This window comes from Microtus ochrogaster, unplaced genomic scaffold (assembly GCF_000317375.1).
Source record: "Microtus ochrogaster isolate Prairie Vole_2 unplaced genomic scaffold, MicOch1.0 UNK21, whole genome shotgun sequence".
Classification (NCBI taxonomy): domain Eukaryota; kingdom Metazoa; phylum Chordata; class Mammalia; order Rodentia; family Cricetidae; genus Microtus; species Microtus ochrogaster.
This window is the reverse complement of record NW_004949119.1, coordinates 4,836,863-4,856,748: the sequence shown is the minus strand read 5'-3', so window position 1 is coordinate 4,856,748 and position 19,886 is coordinate 4,836,863. Positions and strand designations below refer to the sequence as shown.

The window sequence follows — 19,886 nt, the reverse complement described above, 5'->3', positions numbered from 1 at the left end:
GAATGCTTCCATTCCACCTGAGTTCCCAGAGACTCAGTTCAGTTTCTGCCTCAGAATTTCCCACCTCTTGCCCTTTACCCCAACCTTGTCCATAGCTCAGGATGTATTTCTGTTACCTTGTACCTCAGCCAGAAAAATAGCCACTCAAAGCAGCAGAACAGCTTCTATTTTATTGTTTTAGCTCAAAGTGTAGAACTCAGTGAATAGTAAGGAGGTTAGTTTTAAATTTTGAGCAGCCAGTGACAGGTCTATTATGTTTTCTGAATACTTTTTATACATGGGGATGGAATGTTGAGATTTGGTTTTCAACATGGCATCTTTTTAGAGTAAAGTCTTTTCATTGTTGCACTTAAACACTGTGTGATATGGAAAGCACCAGAACAAAAGAACTGACCAGGAAATCAAGGAACAATGGGAAGAGTTGCCGTGGCCTGATGGTTAATACTTTCTTGAATATCTCTTCCCATTTCTAGTGAACAAAAGTAACCGCAGTGACACTTAAATGTTATCTCTCTAATAGAGTCCAGAAAAATGTTTTCCAAGAAGTTCCTAAATTAATCCACAAACTCATGGAATTAATAGGCACTAGAGAATTAACAAGATTCCCTAAATGCCACCAATATCTCCTTCCATGACTATTGGGAAACCAATATTGAGCTTATTTCTTGGCTTTAATGAGGTAATTATGGATTTTCCTTGGTGAACTTGAACCCAAGACCTTCCTTTGGTTCCCTTGACACTGTGTACAACAAAATATGTGACTAGGTACTTTCAATGTAGAATCCAGGTTCCTGCTAGCACAATGGAGCACATGAATGTGATGCTTATCTACAAATCTCCTGCTTCTTCACTCACTTGTTCTCTTGCACACACACACACATGCAGACAGACAGACAGACAGACAGACACACACACACACACACACACACACACACACACACACAGACACCTCTTAATTTTCAATAGTATATCCTGCCAGTGGCTCTCTCTCACCACAGAAATACATACTGTCAACTTAAGGTCCCTGGGATCTGTAGTAGATCTTTCCTGTCACCCTTCATGCATATTTTAGGAACACACTGTACTCTTGATGTTGATAATACCACACCATGGCTTAAGAATTGTAAACATGTCCCTTGTTACCTACAGGCCCTAGTTTTCATTTAAGTTCATACTTGGGCGGGGACAAAAAGAACAATGGTAGGCTGCTTCGTGTAAGCTTTTGTTCCTGCCTCTTTTCAGCACTGGACTAACCAGCTTCCGCTCTGTCTCCCCTCTCACTTTTCTTGCCTCAGTGAGAACTCGGCAGTTGTTATTTCCTCTGTAAAACAACCATTTTCTATAGCTTTTGTTCAGTCTGCTTACTTTGTAAATAGAGGAATAGGTTACTCTGCCTTTATGTGTGGAGGGTTACCACACATCAGTGGTTTGGAACACGACCAGGGGCATGTTTGGTTTGTAATCCCAAAGAACGGGGAAAGCCAGTGCATGTCACATGACTGGAGGTTCCCATAGATTGACTTACTTCTGAGTGGGCCCTGCATTCCTAGGCTGCACCAATTCCTGCCTGTTGAACAGCCAAGCATTGCCCTGATAGAAGTACAACTATACTAACTGGTATCTTATGCAATGATTTCTAAAGTGGCAACGCTGCTCAGAAATCTTTCCTGATGCACCTCTGCAGTTTCTTGACTCATGGTTGGGGAGGTCCAGCTTGCTTCCCATCTGAAGAAGAATTCGGGGGTCCCTCCATTCTCCCTCCCTTTTTCTCATCTCACTGTCTTATTATTCCCGGCCTGGATGCTTCCATTTGCTTACAGACGGCAGTCTACTGAAATTTCTGTTATAGTTTTGAGATGTCTGTGAGACTTTGGTGCTTCCCACCTGCTCCAACCTTCAGCACTGTTCACACAGAGATGTTCTGATCAGTTTGCTGTGGGAACTCTCATGGAAGCCTTGTACCAGTTTGTATAGTAGTACCTTTTGGAACTGCCGAATCTTGAACAAAATAGAAGTGTGCGGGGGAGGGGGGGCGAGGGTGCGCATTGGCTGCTTGGCACACACACAACAAAGCCCATTAACCTGCATGCCAACGACAACAACAAACAAAATTAACCCTTAGAGTACTGCTTCCATACATTAGTTTAATGGTCTTGAATTTTATTGTTGAACATTGCTTCCTTCCCCAGTGCAGAGTACCACACAAGAAGTTCATGCTTAGACTAGCTAGAACGGTAACCAGGAGCCTCTCCTCCAGAGCTTTCCTGAGATGCTCCTGAGTCCTTTACAAATTTGCTAATAGCTTTTCTAAGATCCAGACGTAGCTACTGGAAAATGGGCTCCACTTCTAATGGGCTGGAGGGCATAGGATCTGATGTTTTAGCCTTGTGATAAGTCCTTTTAATTGAAGAAATCAGTTCTTTAAGGGTTAATGTGAAATCAAGGAATCTGGTAGTCCTTCCTGCTTGTCCTTCCTCCAAGGAGTCTGCATGACCTTCCTTTGAGTCTCAGATCAACTGTTGAATGATGATAAAAAAAAAATATCTACAATTGCCACCGCCACCCCCAGCAAATAAGAGAAGAAATCACTGAATGATTGAATGGAAACCCCTTTGGCAGTGCTTGCTTGATGGTCACAAGGGGTAGAAAGACCAAATGTATTCAATGAACGTCCATTCTGCCCTCTACCCCACCCACCGTTTCTCAGCATTGTGGAAGCTGTGACGAGGGTTTTTTTTTTTTTTGGGTCTTTTATTTACCTCTTGCTTTTTCTTCTTCCCATTCTAATAGCCCAATAGAATCCTGCCAGAATTTCTACAAAGATTTCACATTACAGATCGACATGGCTTTCAACGTGTTCTTCCTTCTCTACTTTGGCTTGCGGGTAAGTTTGGCGGCATCTCCCAGGAGTGGCACAGTGGGGTAGGAGAATCTGAAACTCCAGGATAACATGCCACCCAGGACTGCTCTCCCAGGCAAGGAGACCCCTGAGGTCCCCATGGTGGTCTGCACACCTGCTTTCTATTCTTAGGTCTATGGGAAAGCTCATTGCATAGCTGGACATTTTCTGTAATATGTGCTTGATATAGTTCAAGGAAGGGGCCTGAAACAATGGCATCTTCACTGTCTCAGTGTTCCTAAATTTCTAACATATTCAAGCACGAATGTGTTTTTCTATTAAAAGGTAAATTGAACAAAAGTATCTTAAGCTCATCAATTTATCTTTAGCAGTGTTGAGATCGCCACTGTCAGAGCCAACCAGGGGTGAAGGTTGGTGGGATTCGGAGGCCCATACTAGATAGATGGTACTCATGAGGAGTTTTGTATGAAATGGGAATTGCAGACATGTGCGTGAATGCGTATATATGCGCTTCATTCACAGTTCAATTTACCTTAGAAAGACCCAGGGAAGAGAGTTTCCTCATCTGCCAGGATCCACAGGAAAGTATACTGTCTGATCATTCTCCAAGGCCTATGTGGCATATAGTCACTTTCTTAAAAAGGTTATGCATTCACCCAAACAAGCTAGCGATTGGTATACAGGATAATATGAGAGGAATGGAGTGTCATCCTCCAGCCCCCGCAGAAACCCAACGTTGGTCCTTGACAAAAGGACATATAGTAAATGCTGGCACCATGCCTCTCATTTTGTCTTTCTGTCTTATTTCTCTTTCCCCCCAGTTTATTGCAGCCAACGATAAGCTGTGGTTCTGGCTGGAAGTGAATTCTGTAGTAGATTTCTTCACAGTGCCTCCCGTGTTTGTGTCTGTGTACTTAAACAGAAGTTGGCTTGGTAAGTCAGACTATTTTGCCTTCTCGCTGACTCTTAAGGTAGGATGGGTTAAGGATTTTAGAACTGGATGGTGACAGCCCAGAAGGATCAGCTGAGCTAATGCTTCAGATGGTTTTATCACTGTTGAAGTCCCATGGTCATCACCGTAAGAGCCGGGACTTTTGTGGTTCGTAGTTCTGTCTGTTGTCACTGCAAGTGAAAGTCAGAATTGGTTAAAGAAACCCATGGGAACAAGGCCCGTCTTCAGAGTACCAGGTTCTGATGCCCCAGAAGACCTGCGTACATGCCAGAGTTGGTTCTGTCTCCTGGTGGGGTCTATTTTGGTTACAAACTCCGGGGTGAGGCAGAACAAGATGAAACATCTCAAGTCACTTTGGTAACACAGGCTACGCAACTCCCTCTCTGGGTGTGGGGACATTCCTAGGTGCTAAGTTCAGCAGGTTACTCCAGAATCAAGACTAGGACAGGAAAATGGTCACAAAAACTAACTAGCTCCAAGAATGCTTAGATTGACAGGTCCTTGTTTCTCTTTGATGCTGTGTATTTTTTAATTAACAATATTTCTGCTCCTATGATGTTGACTGAGGAACAGGCCAAAACGGAATTTGAGAAACTTATTTTAGAATTTTCTCTGTCTTTGCTTTCAGACGTTTTTATTGTTTCTTTGGTTGGTTGGTTTTGTCTTTTGTGTTTTGTTGTTTTGATTTTTAATGGTCATGGGGGTAAGACTTCATATATTTCACAAATAACATATGTATATTGGAACCACTGAAAACTTTGAAATACCGACAAAGAAAACAGAGGCATCCTTTCTCCTTTTGTCCTTCCTGAACCCACCCCCCACCCCGGATACCTGGTGTTAATAATCTACACACCTTTCTGTAAGTGCATCCTTCACCACACATAAACAAATGGATGTACACACACTTATAGTCACACATTAGAGGGATGATGATATTCCCATAAGTAATTCTTTCAAATAGCTATATTCCACTGCAATTTAGCTCTTATAGTAACACGTGATCGACATCCCTTCAGCTCTGGGATAAGGGAAATGTCATAGCCATTTGGGTAAAATTCCATTTTCTGCTTGTTTTATAGTGGAGCTATAGGACCTAATGGATCACCTGGATGCTTTCTTTGCTACTCTGAACAGTGCTTTCATAAACAGTGTCAAGCATATATTTGTGAAATTCTATTTCTATCAATATTTCCATATTACCAGAAGAGGAAATGCCAAATAAAAGAGCATGAATAATTTATTTTGTAGACATTGTTAGATAATGTTCTAAAAATATTGTATGGAGATGTGCTTGCATTGTGCAAGGCTCTGGGTCGCCACCGTGGTCGCCCACACACTCTTCGATGTACGTGTGTAAAGGTGCCTGAGTGTGTGGATATCCTTAATTAGAGCCCCAGCACCCTGGCTTCTCATTCCAATCATATTCACTTATTGCCTAGTGGAAAAGTTCTCTTCCTGGCTCTGAGATGTGCTTGCTGAGAAAGGTTTTCTTGTCAGTATGCCAAGATCACAAAAGGCACATGCAGATCTGAGGTGTGTCCTGAGTGTGGCCCTGAGCTGGGGCTGACTGGCTTTGTAATCTGGGGTCTCTGTTTTTTCACTTAGCTCAGGAAGGACATAGAGAGTCCTGCCTTACAGTTCTGGGAAGGGCAGGAAACTAGGGACTTAGGAAACCTGTAAATGATGCCATCTGGTGGGGAGTTCCAATGTTGGAACTGAAAACACAACACTGGCCTGCTGGACTATGAAATCATCATAATAATAATAGTAATGATCACAACAATAAAAAGAACCTGTCCACCCTTATAGAAGAAAACATCTTTAATGAAATACTTTTGCTTCTTAGTAACTGCCCTTGGGTGAAATCCCAAACCTTACTGCCTGTTGTAGAGGAGTCCTTCAGACTCAAGTCAGCTCCAGGAGGTTCCTCTGTCTGACTTAATACATAGAATACTTCTCTGGGAAACAACCATTGAACTCATGAGTCACCGTGGTAACAAGTGAGCATTCTCAGGCAACAGGACTTTAAAGCAGGAAAAGGACCATTAGGTGTAAACATTTTGGGCAGCTTTATACTCATCCTGCAAAGGGGAGGAATACTGCCTTCACTGGCTGGGATTTGAGATAAAGTACAATATATAAGTCTACCCCAATGCTACACACCTTTTGGAATGTGGGGACAGGTGATATTGCTGCCACTATGGTGATTAAAAAACAGAGGTAACACAACAGCCTGTATCTTTTTTAGTGCCCAACCTATACCATGTTGCAATTCTTATCCTTGGTATAGGCTTATGTATTGTATAATAAAGCAGATATGGTTGCATATGTCATGTTGCACACGCAACAGTACAATCAACATAATGGCAGAGGGTATTCAGAGGCTTCCGTGTGGCTCCTACTGTCCCTCAGCTCCATCCGCACTCCATCTTCAGAGCAAACCTAGGAGGTCGGCATTGTTAACTACTCCATGTTTGCAGATCGGGCACCTGAAGCTCAGAGATGCTGACTTGTCCTGGTTCACATAGCCTGGAAGCATGGGGTGGGCAATTTACTCCAGTGTGACCACTTGATGTCCACACTCTTTTTCTGATCTTGGGGGCTTCTTTAACATTGGAACACTGGGCGTTTTGAGGAGTGAGTTGGGAAAGGCTGTGCCTCCTCTGCTGCTTGGCTGGCATCCCTCCATCACTACCCTGCTCATCCTGGGACACCTCACTTGAGGCAGGAAGGGAGGGGGAGAGCTGATCTAAGCGGATGCATTGCCATCTCTCCTCTTTCGCACTCCTCCTTGCCCACCTCCAGTTTCTAGAAATGCCATGAGAACCAGAGAGGCACATAGAACTGGCGTGGTATCTCCCAAGTTTCAAGGCGCCTCAGCAGCTGGTGGAACTTGTAGAGGACCAAGGGACTTCCAAATAGATCAGAATCCAGCCTTCTGTTCTGTTCCAGCTCAATTGGCTTTTCCTCAGCTACTTTATGCAAGATCGCCGTATCTGGCCCCACCCTGCTTTCTCAGTATTGTCTTCTATAAAAAGAAAAGGATGATAACAATGGCAGTCCCTTTGCTGGAATTACAGCAGGGCTTTGATGGGGCAATGTGCAGTGTACGTTACATACCAAGAGCGTTGTGCAAGCTTTGTTCTCAGGGCAGTAGCCACCCAGGCCTCACTCGCTGCACAAAAGGAACAGACAGAGCAGAGTGGAACCCCACAAAAGGCAGTAGGGTGGGAAGGCATCTATGCCTGCAGATGGTGAGGCTCAGCTTATTTTAATTCCTGTTCCCACAATATGGGCCCTTTTATTGTTTTCCTTACAAAAATCCTTCCCCTGACCACTAAAAATACGTGTGCCCTGAAATGAGAGGTGGATCTTATTTTGAGACATGAACAACATGTTCTGGAGAACTCATCTGTCTGTTCCTTTAGGAACTACCCCAGGGAAGGTTAGCTGTGTTCTCTTTGTGTGCGTAGATGTTTGTATGAAGGGTCGTCTCCTGTAGTTAGAGGATGCCATCGGAGAAACTCACTGATGTACTAATGCACCTTCTATTATCTTGATGCTGGAGCTGAATGAAACCGAAGGTCTTTCTTGTGCTAGACAGATGCTTTCTCACTGAGTCAGTTATACATCTGCCTAACCCATTTTTTAGAAAGTTTTCTTTATTATTTACTATGTGTACAGTGTTCTGCCTGCATGTATACCTGCAGGCCAGACGAGGGCATCAGATCTCATTACAGATGGTTGTGAACCACCATGTGGTTGCTGTGAATTGGACTCGGGACCTTTGGAAGAGCAGTCAGTGCTCTTAGCCTCTGAGCCATCTCTCCAGCCCCACCTAACCCATTTTTATCGAGCATCTGTTGTGTGCTTAGCTCTAGGTTAGGAGTATCTCAGGCACAGCATCCCATTTTGTTGTGTTATGATTTCAAACAGGTTTCACCCCAGTTCTCTGACTGGCATAATGGGGAACATGATTAGAGCCATTGTTGACTGGAACCATCAATGGAAAACTAACCCTGTCTTATTCACTGCAGGCCCAATCTTAGACTTTAACCCCATCAACAAATTTCACCAGAAAACAGAATGCTCTAGTAAGAAATGAAAGATGAGTTAGTGGCCAGTCACAGGATAAAGAAAGCAATTGGGAAGATCTTTATTTTTTTTTTTTTTTTTTTTTTTGAGACAGGGTTTCTCTCTAGCTTTGGAGCCTGTCCTGGAACTAGTTCTTGTAGACCAGGCTGGCCTTGAACTCACAGAGACCCGCCTGCCTCTGCCTCCAAAGTGCTACAATTAAAGGCGTATGCCACCACCACCTGGTGCAATTGGAGATATCTACCTATAAATATATGCCTAAGTGTTCTTTCTTTGTATGACAAGATGATTAAAAACAAAATTGTGCATAGTGTGTGTGTGTGTGTGTGTGTGTGTTTGTATTTATGTATGTGTATGTATGTGTGTAAGTATTTAGAGACAGCACCAATAGGAAAAAAAAAACATAGTTCCTGTCTGAGGATAAGTTTCAATCTTATTTTGGAAACAAGATAAACAGACATGAAATGAGAGAAGGTAACACTACCTACTGTGTAATTAAGCCCAGAATTGCCAGGTCCAGCAGAAAGCCTGTGGGAGTTCAGAGCAGAGTGTGGGCAAGCCTGTGTGTGGGCCAGGGGTGCAGAAGGCTCTGTGGAACACTGGGCCTCAGCCAAGGCTGGGGATGCAGGGCAGAGGTGGGCAGCGAAGAGGAGGGTGACTCTCCGAGGAAAGAGAACTCCACTGCAGGGTAGCATGTGCTTGTGGAAGGTAGTATCATTGATAGGAAGGCATCTTTCTTGAGCCCAGGTCAGCTTTACCTCCTTAGGAGCTAGCTGTAGTTGTTTCCCCCTGATACAGACACCCATCACCGCAATGCTGAATCTTAAGACACCCTCCGTTCATTATCTCATAGTTCTTTAGTTCAGCTTGGCTCTGGCTAAGGTAAGATAAAGATATCTTCAAGGGATGGGAAGATGGATCCATTAGTAAAAAAAAAATGCTTTCTTCACAAGCATGGGAACCTAAATTTAATCCTTAGCACCCACATTTAAGGCTTTGAATGGCAGGTGTTCTTGTAATCCCAGCACTGGGGAGGCAGAGATAAATAGATTCCTAGGGCTCAGTGGGCAGCCAGCCTCAAGCCATTGAAAGACCATGTTTAAAAAAATAGTATGGCAACTGAAGATGATAATGGAGGTTGTCCTCTGTCCTCCACACATGACTGAACACACGTGTGCACACATACCAACTTAGATGTGTAACACACACACACACACACACACACACACACACTGATGTCTTCAGGCCTGGCTCTTTCTCTGAGGCTCTATTATAACACTCAGGAGAAGAACCATGGTTTTTCTTTCTCTGTTTTTTTTTTAATTGACTTTATTGAGCTCTGAATTTTCTCTGCTCCCCTCCCTGCCTCTTTCCTCCCCTTCAACCCTCTCCTATGGTCCCCATGCTTCCAATTTACTCAGGAGATCATGTCTTTTTCTACTTCCCATGTAGATTAGATCCATGTATGGCTCTTTTAGGGTCCTCATTGTTGTCTAGGTTCTGGGATTGTGATTTGTAGGCTGGTTTTCTTTGCTTTATGTTTAAAAAACACTTATGAGTGAGTGCATGTGATAATTGTCTTTCTGTGTCTGGGTTACTTTACTCAATATGATGTTTTCTAGATCCATCCATTTGCCTGCAAATTTCGAGATGTTGTTATTTTTCTCTGTAGTACTACTCTATTGCGTAAATGTACCACATTTTCCTTATCCATTCTTTGATTGAGGGGCATTTAGGTTGTTTCCAGGTTCTGGCTATGACAAACAAATCTGCTGTGAACATAGTTGAGTGTATGTCCTTGTGGCACGATTGAGCATCCTTTGGATATATACCCAAAAGTGGTATTGCTGGGTCTTGAGGAAGGTCTAATTTTCTGAGAAATCACCATACTGACATCCCAAGGGGCTGGAACAGCTTGCATTCCCACCAGCAATGCAGAAGTGTTCCCTTTTCCCCACAACCTCTCCAGCATAAGTTGTTATCAGTGTTTTTTATGTTCACCATTCTTACAGGTGTAAGATGGAATCTCAGAGTTGTTTTGATTTGCATTTCTTTGATGACTAAAGATGTTGAGCATTTCTTTAAGTGTCTTTCAGCCATTTTAGATTCCTCTGTTGAGAGTTCTCTGTTTAGGTCTGTACTCCATTTTTTTAATTGGGTTATTTGTTCTTTTGATAACTCATTTCTTGAGCTCTTTTGTATATTTTGGAGATCAGATCTCTGTCTGATGTGGGGTTAGTGAAGATCTTTTCCCATTCTATAGGCTGTTGTTTTGTCTTGTTGACCATGTCCTTTCCTTACAGAATCTTTTCAGTTTCAGGAGGTCCCATTTATTAATTGCTTCTCTCAATGTTTGTGCTACTGGAGTTATATTTAGGAAGTGGTCTTCTGTGCCAATGCATTCAAGTGTACTTCCCACTTTCTCTTCTGTGAGGTTTAGTATGGCTGGCTTTATGGTGAGGTCTTTGATCCATTTTGATTTGAATTTTGTGCATGGTGATAGATATGGATCTATTTTAATTCTTCTACATGTTGCTATCCAGTTATGCCAGCACCAGTTGTTAGATATGCTTTCTTTTTTCTGGTTGATATTTTTTTGCTTCTTTGTCAAAAATCAGGTGTTCAAAAGCATTTGGGTTAATATCCTGGTCTTCGATCAGGTTCCATTGGTCCTCCTGTCTGTTTTATGCCAATTCCAGGCTGTTTTCAGTACTGTAGCTCTGTAGTAGAATTTGAATTGATGAATTGTGATGCCTCCAGAAATTCTTTTATTGCACAGGATTGTTCTGGCTATCCTGGGTACTTTTTGCTTTTACATATGAAATTGAGGACCATTCTTTCAATGTCTGTGAAGAATTTTGCTGGGATTTTGATGGGCATTGCATTGAATCTGTAGATTGCTTTTGGTAAGATTGCCATTTTTACTATGTTAATTCTACCTACCCAGGAGCATGGGAGATCTTTCTACTTTCTGGTGTCTTTTTCAATTTCTTTTTTCAAAGATTTAAAGTTCTTGTTATACAAGTCTTCTACTAGTTTGGTTAGAATTACTCTGAGATGTTTTATGTTATTTGTGGCTGTTGGCTATTGTGAAGGGTGATGTTTCTCTGATTTCTTTCTCAGACCATTTATCATCTGTGTAAAGGAGGGCTACTGATTTATTTTAGTTAATTTTGTATCCTGCTATATTACTGAAAGTGTTTATGAGTTGTAGAAGTTTCTTGGTAGAATTTTTGGGGTCACTTATGTAAACTATCATATCATCAGCTAATAGTGAAAGTTTGACTTCTTTTCTGATTTGTATCCCTTCCATCTCCTTTTGTTGTCTTATTGCACTAGCTTAGGACCTCAAGAACTATACTGAATAGATATGGAAAGAGTGGACAACCTTATCTTGTACCTGATTTCAGTGGCATCCCTGTGAGTTTCTCTCCATTTAGTTTGATGTTGGCTGTTGGCCTGCTGTATATTGTTTTTATTATGTTTAGGTATGTTCCTTGAATCCCTGCTCTCTCAAAGAGCTTTATCATAAAGGGATGTTGTATTTTGTTGAAACTTTTTTCAGCATCTAATGAGATGATCATGTGGCTTTTATTTTTCAGTTTGTTTATATGGTGGATTATGTTAACAGATTTTTATATGTTGAACCATCCCTGCATCTCTGGGATGAAGCCGACTTGATCATGGTGAATGGTGGTTCTGATGTGTTTTTGGATTCGATTTGCCAGTATTTTATTGAGTATCTTTGCATCAAGGTTCATGAGTGAGATTGGTCTGTAATTCTATTTTTTAGTAATGTCTTCATGTGGTTTGTATATCAGGGTAATTGTAGCCTCATAAAAAGAGTTTGGCAATGTTCCTTCTGTTTCTCTTGTGTGAAACAATTTGAGGAGTATTGCTATTAGTTCTTCTTTGAAAATCTTGTAGAATTCTGAACTGAAACCATCTAGTCCTGGACTTTTTTTTTGGTTGGGAGATTTTTGATGAGCCCTCAGTTCATGACACCATCCATCCCCCACCAGATTCAGAAAGAGTAGGTTGAGTCCAGGTAACTTCATCACCGAAAGTCAGGATAGAAACTGAAGCAGGAGCACGCATGGAGGTATGCTGTTTACTGGCTTGCTCCTCTTATCTGTTCAACCTGCTTTCTTTTACAATTTAAGTACTACCCACATCAGTCATTAATCAAGAAGATGCTGACCGACTTGCTTACTTACTTGATATGCCATGTTTTGTTGATGTCCTTGAACCCCCTGGCTCCTATAATCCTCTCTCCTTCTCTTCTGCAGGATTCCCCAACCTCATTTAATGTTTGGCTTTGTGTTTCTGCACCTGCCCCCATAAGTTCCTGGATGGCACCTCTCTGATGAAAGCTGGGTCAGGCACCAACAGTCTGGTCACAGAAGACAATCAGTTCAGGCTACTCATTCAGAAGCCTAAGCTGGGGTCCTCCATGTAGACTCTAAAAGAGGGAACAGGATCTGTAGGACCCTACTCCTTATACTAAGCCCCCTTGCCTGGACTTGGTACATGGGAGGTACTTATACAATCAACTAACCTGGGCTCAGAGGGGCTCTCAGAGACTGAAGAGACAACCAGGGAGCCTGCATAAGACTGACCTAGGGATCGTGATGCCTCCAGAAGTTCTTTTATTGTACAGGATTGTTTTGGATATCCTGTTTTTCTTTCTTTTTCAATATGAAGTTGAGTACTGTTCTTTCGAGGTCTGTGGAGACTTCAGGAAAATGGATGGAGTTAGAAAACATCATATGGAGTGAGGTAACCCGGCCCCAGAAAGACAAATACAATATGTACTCACTCATAAGTAGTTTTTAAACATAAAGCAAAGAAAACCAGCCTACAAATCACAGTCCCAGAGAACCTTGACAACAATGAGGACCCTAAGAGAGACATACGTGGATCTAATCTACATGGGAAGTAGAAAAAGACAAGATCTCCTGAGTAAATTGGGAGCATGGAAACCTTGAGGGAGGGTTGAAGGGGAGGGGAGAGGCAGGGAGGGGAGCAGAGAAAAATGTAGAGCTCAATAAAAATCAATTAAAAAAGACTGACCTAGGCACTCTGCACGTGTGTTACAGTTGTGTAGCAGGAGACTTTTACATACAGAGAAGCTTAATGAAAGTTTGAAGTGATTTTTTTTTTTATGGAATCACTGATTACAGGTCATTTTAAAAAAAGAATTAGATAGTTCTTCTGGGGTCAACAAGAGGGCTCAGTCAGCAAAGGGGTTTGCCATGAACCTGACACTGTTAGTTCAATCCCAGGACTCATGGGAAAAAAGAGAAATGAGTTCCCAGAAGTTGTCCTCTGATCTCTGCATATGGAGGGAGAGCGCATGTGCATGCAGGCAGACACACAGATGCACAGACCACGCACACTCTCAAAATTTAAAAATAATAATAATAAACAAACAAACAAACAAACAAACAAACAAAAACTTTCCTAACTGGGCAGTCCTGGCGCTCAGCTTTAATCCCCGTACTCAGGAGGGAGAAGCAGGCAGATCTCTGAGTTTGAGGCCAGCCTAGTCTACAAAGCAAGTTCCAGGATAGCCAGGGCTACATAGAGAAACCCTGTCTTGAAAAGACAAAATATCAAAAACCAAACAAACAAAACCCAAACTTTCCTGGATAGATGATTAGATGAAATTACTGTTGAATCAACATCTCCCATGCCCAAACTAAACCAAGTACATTTAAGGCTTGACATCACCCCCCTCTGTCCACCCCACCCCCTCAAAAAAAAAAATAAGTGTAAAATAATGCATTGGGCCTGACTCAGCCTTGGCTTCTCAGGCTTCCTGCTCTGTGGTAAAAGGGCTCTTTAGGTGCAGAAAGGCAAAAGGGGAAAGGTCTCTGGCTCCCCCTACAGGATACCTCTGAAATTTCTGTACTGAGTGAAGTGGGGAGTACAGTGGATTCAGTTCATGAGAACCATTTGTAGTTAACAGTGGTGGGCTTACCTTGAATGCCCAATGTTGTCTTTCATCCGTGACCACAAGCCCCCTCCTCTACTTCCATCGAGGGAAGCCCACAGAACCCCCGACATCACCTGCACTGCTACCAAAGTGGCCCAGTTCCCAGCTTCAGTTTCTAAGCCCACATTTTCTAAGTAAACCCTCTCTCTTTAGCTTGCAGATTTATTTAAAAGTAAAATATGAAAGTTGGTCATAGGGGCTCTTGTTTATAATGTCACCAGTAGGAGGCCAAATGGGAGTTCTAGGTCAGCCTAATGTTGTGACACACTCCTTTAATCCCACCACTCAGGAGGCAGAGGCAGCCAAATCTCTGAGAGTTCAAGGCTAGCCTGTCTGGTGGACACAGTGAGTTCCAGAACAGCCAGGACTGCATAGTGAGATTCTGTCAAAACAAAATAAAATGAAACAAACAAAAACTAAAGAAAAAACCACCAAACCAAAACATGAAGCAACAAATAAACAGACAACATACTAATAAACATACAACATACTAATAAACGGGAAACAAACAATCAGGGTTCCTCTCTTGGTATTAAGTGTGCCTGTCTTTAGGGAGGAGGGGAGAAAGAGGAAGAAGTGTGCTTCTTAACTAAAATAAAACTGGGTGTCTTCATATTGTACAGATGTGTATCTGTATATATAATTGTGCAGATGCATAATTGACTCTAGCACTCAGCCTAACAAGTCTGAAGTACATGTCATTTTAGGTCCATTAAAAAAAAAACAACAAGACTTGTAGATGTTAAGTTACTTGCTGATAGTCACACAGTTAAATGGTCAAGCCAGCCTTTGAACTCAGGTACCCCACCTCTAAAATCCAGGTTTCTCTGTGTGAGACCATGCTGTAGGCAGAATTTTTTTGTCGGGACCTCCAGCTCCCAAATAACCCCACAGAGACTTATTATTCACTATAAATGCTCAGCTGATAGCTTAGACTTGTTACTAAGGAGCTTTTTCAACTTAAATTAGCCCGCATTTCTTATCTCTGATCTACCACATGGTGGTACCTTCTTTAGCACAGCAATATTCATTTCCTGCTTCCTCTGTTTAGCTTGCAATGTTGCCCTTCTTCCTCCCGGCATTTGCTCAGTCTGAATCTCCTGCCTAACCTCTTCCTGCCTAGCTATTGGCCAGCTGGCTGTTTATTAAACCAATTAGAGTAATACATATTCACAGGGTACAAAAGGATTATTCCACGGCATCATGCTACCTCTCAAATGATAAACACATCCACTGTTCTAGTTAGGAAATTCCATCCAACCAAACTGACTCTGAGATGCAGCCTCCTCCTTGCTCCAGTGATCTGACAAAAACAGAGGAGCCTTTGGACAGGATGTCCCACATGGTCCCAGTTGAGAGAAAAAGTAAGGAAGAGAAACAGAAAAATAACTCAGTCTAGTTTTAAAATTCTGAGCTAATCCTATTTCAAGGACTAAGCTGGCTTTTCACTACTGCTTCTCTTCACCGTTGGCCTTGTAGAGTAAGAAGACTCATTTTAAGTACATGTCCAAATTAATAAAAATAGTGTCGTTACTGTTGGAATGATTTGCAGTGACACCATTTTAGAGATGCTCACTATTGTGTCCTGAATGCAAGTGTTCACCAGATTCCCATGTAAACACATAGTCCTAGTTCAGCAGTGTTGGAAGGAGTGTGCAATTAGGTGTCAGGCACTTAGGTCATGAGAATGGAGCACCTAGAGTGTTATTATCACCCTTATTAAGACAAGCTTTGACCAGGCACTGTATGTGTTGGTGTCTTGACCCTTGCCTGTCTCAGCCTCCAGAATTGTGACTGATGGATCTGTGTTGATATGGTGATATAAATTATCCAGTCAAAGGTACGTTGATGTGGATACCTAAAGAGACTAAGGCATGGTTCCACACCCTTTGTTTCATTTTTTAAAAAGAATTCAGTGATACCCTGAACCTCAGGAATAGCATTGAAACTAAGCCATTAAAGAATGGCGAGATGAATAAGCCCATTGCTAAACTCTGCCCCAATGGTTGGACTTTGAGTGAAGACAGTCCCAGTGAAGCAGACTCATGAAAGTTTAGGTGAATTTCAGGAATGTGATTGCTGTTCAGGTAGCTGCTGTACTTGCTAAATCTGCTTCTGGAGAAATTACACCTCTTGAAGAGATTTCCAGTTGTGTCTCCTTGATATTGCTTTGTCGGGGATGTGCTTTAAATAAGATGCCCTCCATAGGGAGCAGGGATTCTAAATCCTCATTGACTTGCATGGCTGTTATATGCCAAATTGGAAATAACTCCCTGAAATAAATGTCTTCAAGGAATGAATTCAGCTGGAGGTTTTCACGGATGCCAGCCTCTCTTCACATGGCCTGCTTCACTGGGGATGCTATTAGAACAATCTCCTTGGGCAACCTAAATCTCTGGGACTGAACATATTTACCTGTGCTTCATCTCAAAAAACAACAATAATAAAAGCCTCAATCCTTTGCCATGAGATGAAAGCCTGAGGGTTTGGCCTGGATAGTGAATCCGGAATGGAGAACTGAACGCTAGATAGCAGCTCGGAGGCACACTTGCTCCTACTCAACTGGTCCCTGTGTGCACATGACCTAACCATGGGAAAGTGTGTGCCTTGTATTGTGAGATAGATGCCAATGATGTATACAAATGTGCTCACAATAGATTATAGAAATTTGAATTGACTGTCTGCGTGCAGTGTGGATTGCAGGGCTCTAAAGGCAAATACTTTTCTCCTAGAGTATTAGCAGTGGAGACATCACCTGCAGACTACGGACCTGGAGGCTTGGAAGCGAAGCCCTACCCCAAAACCTTCAAATCTGGCATTCCTAAGAGAGAGCTTGAAGGACGCTTTTGTAATTTTTCCAGGTGTTTCTGTTCTTAGGTAGGATAAAAAGTGACCTTGGAAGGATTTTAGAATTACCCTGGAGAACATAGGTACCTCCTGCCTCAGAGGCCAGACTGTACCTCAGCCTGAGTATATCCTAATTTAAGCTATCAGAATGGCTTCAAGTTTCCTAATGAAGTCCAGCAAGCATCCACATTAACAAAGTTCTCACTTCATGGGAGACACATACTCAACCTTAGAAAAAAAACCTTAGAAACACACACACACACACACACACACACACACACACCCCATACACTATGGAAGTCTCCTTCAAAGTCTCCAATCAGACCCTCTAGGAACAAGGAGGAGAGTTTTTGTAGCACATGGATGAATATTCTAGAGCACTCTTTCTCAAACCTCAGTGCCTAGCAGAACCACCCAGACGTCTGGTTCAACCACACGTTTTGGGTCACATTCCTGAATTTAGAATTTGGTGCATCTGAGGTGCCGTGTGTAAGGGTAGAAGCTGGGGGTTTTCCTACAGGATCCTGGGGACAGAGATGATGGTTTGGGAGCTGTGCTTTGGGGTTTGTGGGTCCAGCCTACGATGAAACTGAACCTGAAGTCTAGCAATGGCTGCTGCACCAATCGTCACGATTGTCATACTTGCAGGAACATTGCTGTTTCATGCTCCCCAGTGTCAGGCTTTACTGAAATGCCTCATTTCATGATGCTTTGGGGCTTAAAAGCTGAAGCATTTATGTCTTGATATATATCTAGCATAGTATATACCATGTTGCAACTTGAGCAGAGGAATTTTTTTAGAAAGTCCTTTGATCCCGTCTGTCATCCAAGTCCTAGGATCCAGTGAGAGGGGTCCCTGGCTGGTATTTCTTCCTAAGATCTCCAGTGCAAGTTTGGTTGATGCTCTGCCCACCCTCCTGAGATTGGCCCAGGTCAACCCATGGCATGTTGGAGATTGGGGGGAGAAGACTGGAGAGGAAGGTTCCAGATTTAATTCTCTTCCACTTTTCTGTTACTGACATGTCTTCTTTGTCAAGGATAGAGCCCTTTAGGCTGCAGGTCTAGAAGCGAGTTCTTCTAGGACCTGACCCCTCTCTACTCCCAGGATAACTCATTTGAACTAGCTTTCTTCTTTCCTGTTCCTCTTCCCTGGGGATGCCTGGGCCTGGACCTAGAGCTGAATGATGGATAAGTATCTCCCTTTTCCTAAGATGTATTTGCTACATTAAATGATGAGATAAGTGACTCCATGCTTCCGTATCACAATCTTTGAGTTCAGCCCCCCTCCCCCCCCAGATCAAATAGTGGTATATCAGCCTGTCTCACAAAAGGTAAAATTAACTTGTTATTTCCTGGAACACAAGAAACAAAAAAATACGATTCCCTTGGAGGTACAGCAAACAGCTATTCTTCCTTTCCTGTCCCTTCTCTTCCCCCTCCCCCTCTCCCTCTCCATTCTCCCTTTCTCCCTTTCTCCCTCCTCCCCCTCCCTTTTTCCCCAGACCCCTCTTTCTTCTCTTTAGGTGCTGGACACTGAACCTAGAGTCTTGCTTACGCTTGCCCCATCATTAAGATAGAGCCACCCTTCCCTCTTTTGCTTTTCATTTTGAGACAGAATCTCCCTAAGTTTCCCAGCCTGACTGTGATCTCATTAAGCAGTCTAGACAGTCTTTGAGTTTATATCCTCCTGCTTCTGCTCCTAGAGTAGCTGGGATTGCAGCCATGCAGGTGACCTGGCTTAGTAGAACCTTTGTCTTTGCTGTACACCCTGCCCTGCCCCCTTCATGTTTATGATTTGCCTTTCTGTAGATCTCTTGCTTGGATTCCAGGTGGCCGGTACCAGCCACTCAGCTCCCACAAACTCCTCTTGCCCACATCCTCCGTCTCTGTGACTTCCATAGGTCATCATCTGGCAGGCGTTCACCCTTACTCTCCGTGTGCTTGAACTCAACCAGTCTTGATCTTGCCTCTTCCAAAACCGTCATCATCCCAGCCTCTCTTCTGACGTAGGCCATTTCTGGTGAGACTGCACTTCGACAAGTGCTGTAATCATATCCTTTACACACTAGATCCAGAGCTGGCCCAAATGGCCCACTGCTGTGTGCGTGTGGTAGGAGTGGGATGGAGGTGAGATAGGGCTAGGATGACTGGCTTGAAATTCCCAGAGATTCCCATTTCCTAGCCTCTTCTGTGTTAGGATTTGCAAGTGTGACGCACCATGCCTGACTTTTCCTTAATAGAGATTCTGGGGACTGAACTCGGGTCCACATGCTTGTATGACACATGCTTTCCACGGTGAGCAACCTTCCCAGGCCTTTACTGTTTATTGTTGGAAATATGATTTTACTGGAACACAGCCACACTCATTCATTTACATATTGTCTATGGTAATATGGAGACCTAGGGTCACAAAGCATAAAATCCCATTCACTGTCTTGCACTTTACAGAAAGCCTATTGATATTAGATGCATTATATATTCTTTTGTGTTCCTCTAAAGCCTGGCACAGTGTTTTGCTCATAATAGCTACAAATCAGTTTTGATAAATGCAGCATTGACTTTCCTCTGAGATCACTGGAACTATAATAGTGGTCAAATAAAAGCTTATTTTGGCCACTGTTATTATACGACTGTGTATTATGTGGCAGATATCAGAATAAGATCTTTCTGTGTTTGTCTCAGTCAGTGCTCCTACGAGCACTAAAGATAAGTGAGAGAACCTGGAAGAAGCTAGATTGCTCATTCCCCAAGGCATTGACACAGCAAAAATGTGAGGTCTTTGTCATCTCAGAGCCTAAAGTTAGAATTATTACTTAATATGGACTGTTCAGTCCTATCTGTGATAAGTGCTGAGAGACAGAAAGAAATCTTGAAGAACCCTTTTCAATGAGATACGACCCAGAAACCAAACAAGCACAATATAAGCCGAGCTAGGATGACAGCAAGTGCCCCCAGAAGGAAGGGCTTGAGCCTTGTTTCTGGGGTATTTAGCTTCACTCATGCTAATGTAAACCCTGGTTTAAAAACTGTGTAACTGTAGCATTGACATCAGCATCATCTTCAGGTATTCAGTCATTCAACAAACTTCAAAACAAGCATAATCGTAATGTGTTAGTTGCTGTACTTGGCTT

The 19,886-nt window shown here is 42.7% G+C and overlaps 1 protein-coding gene across 16 annotated transcripts in view; it reads left to right on the top strand.

The window, feature by feature from the left end:
• The window catches only part of Kcnma1 (potassium calcium-activated channel subfamily M alpha 1), a 738,489-nt gene that overhangs the window by 438,675 nt on the left and 279,928 nt on the right, over nt 1-19,886 (top strand). For all 16 annotated transcript variants that reach the window (XM_026789548.1, XM_026789554.1, XM_005367704.3 and 13 more), the window contains exons 4-5: nt 2,791-2,884; nt 3,682-3,793. In XM_026789548.1, the coding sequence (XP_026645349.1) occupies nt 2,791-2,884; nt 3,682-3,793 (206 nt within the window). The remainder of the gene's footprint in view (nt 1-2,790; nt 2,885-3,681; nt 3,794-19,886) is intronic.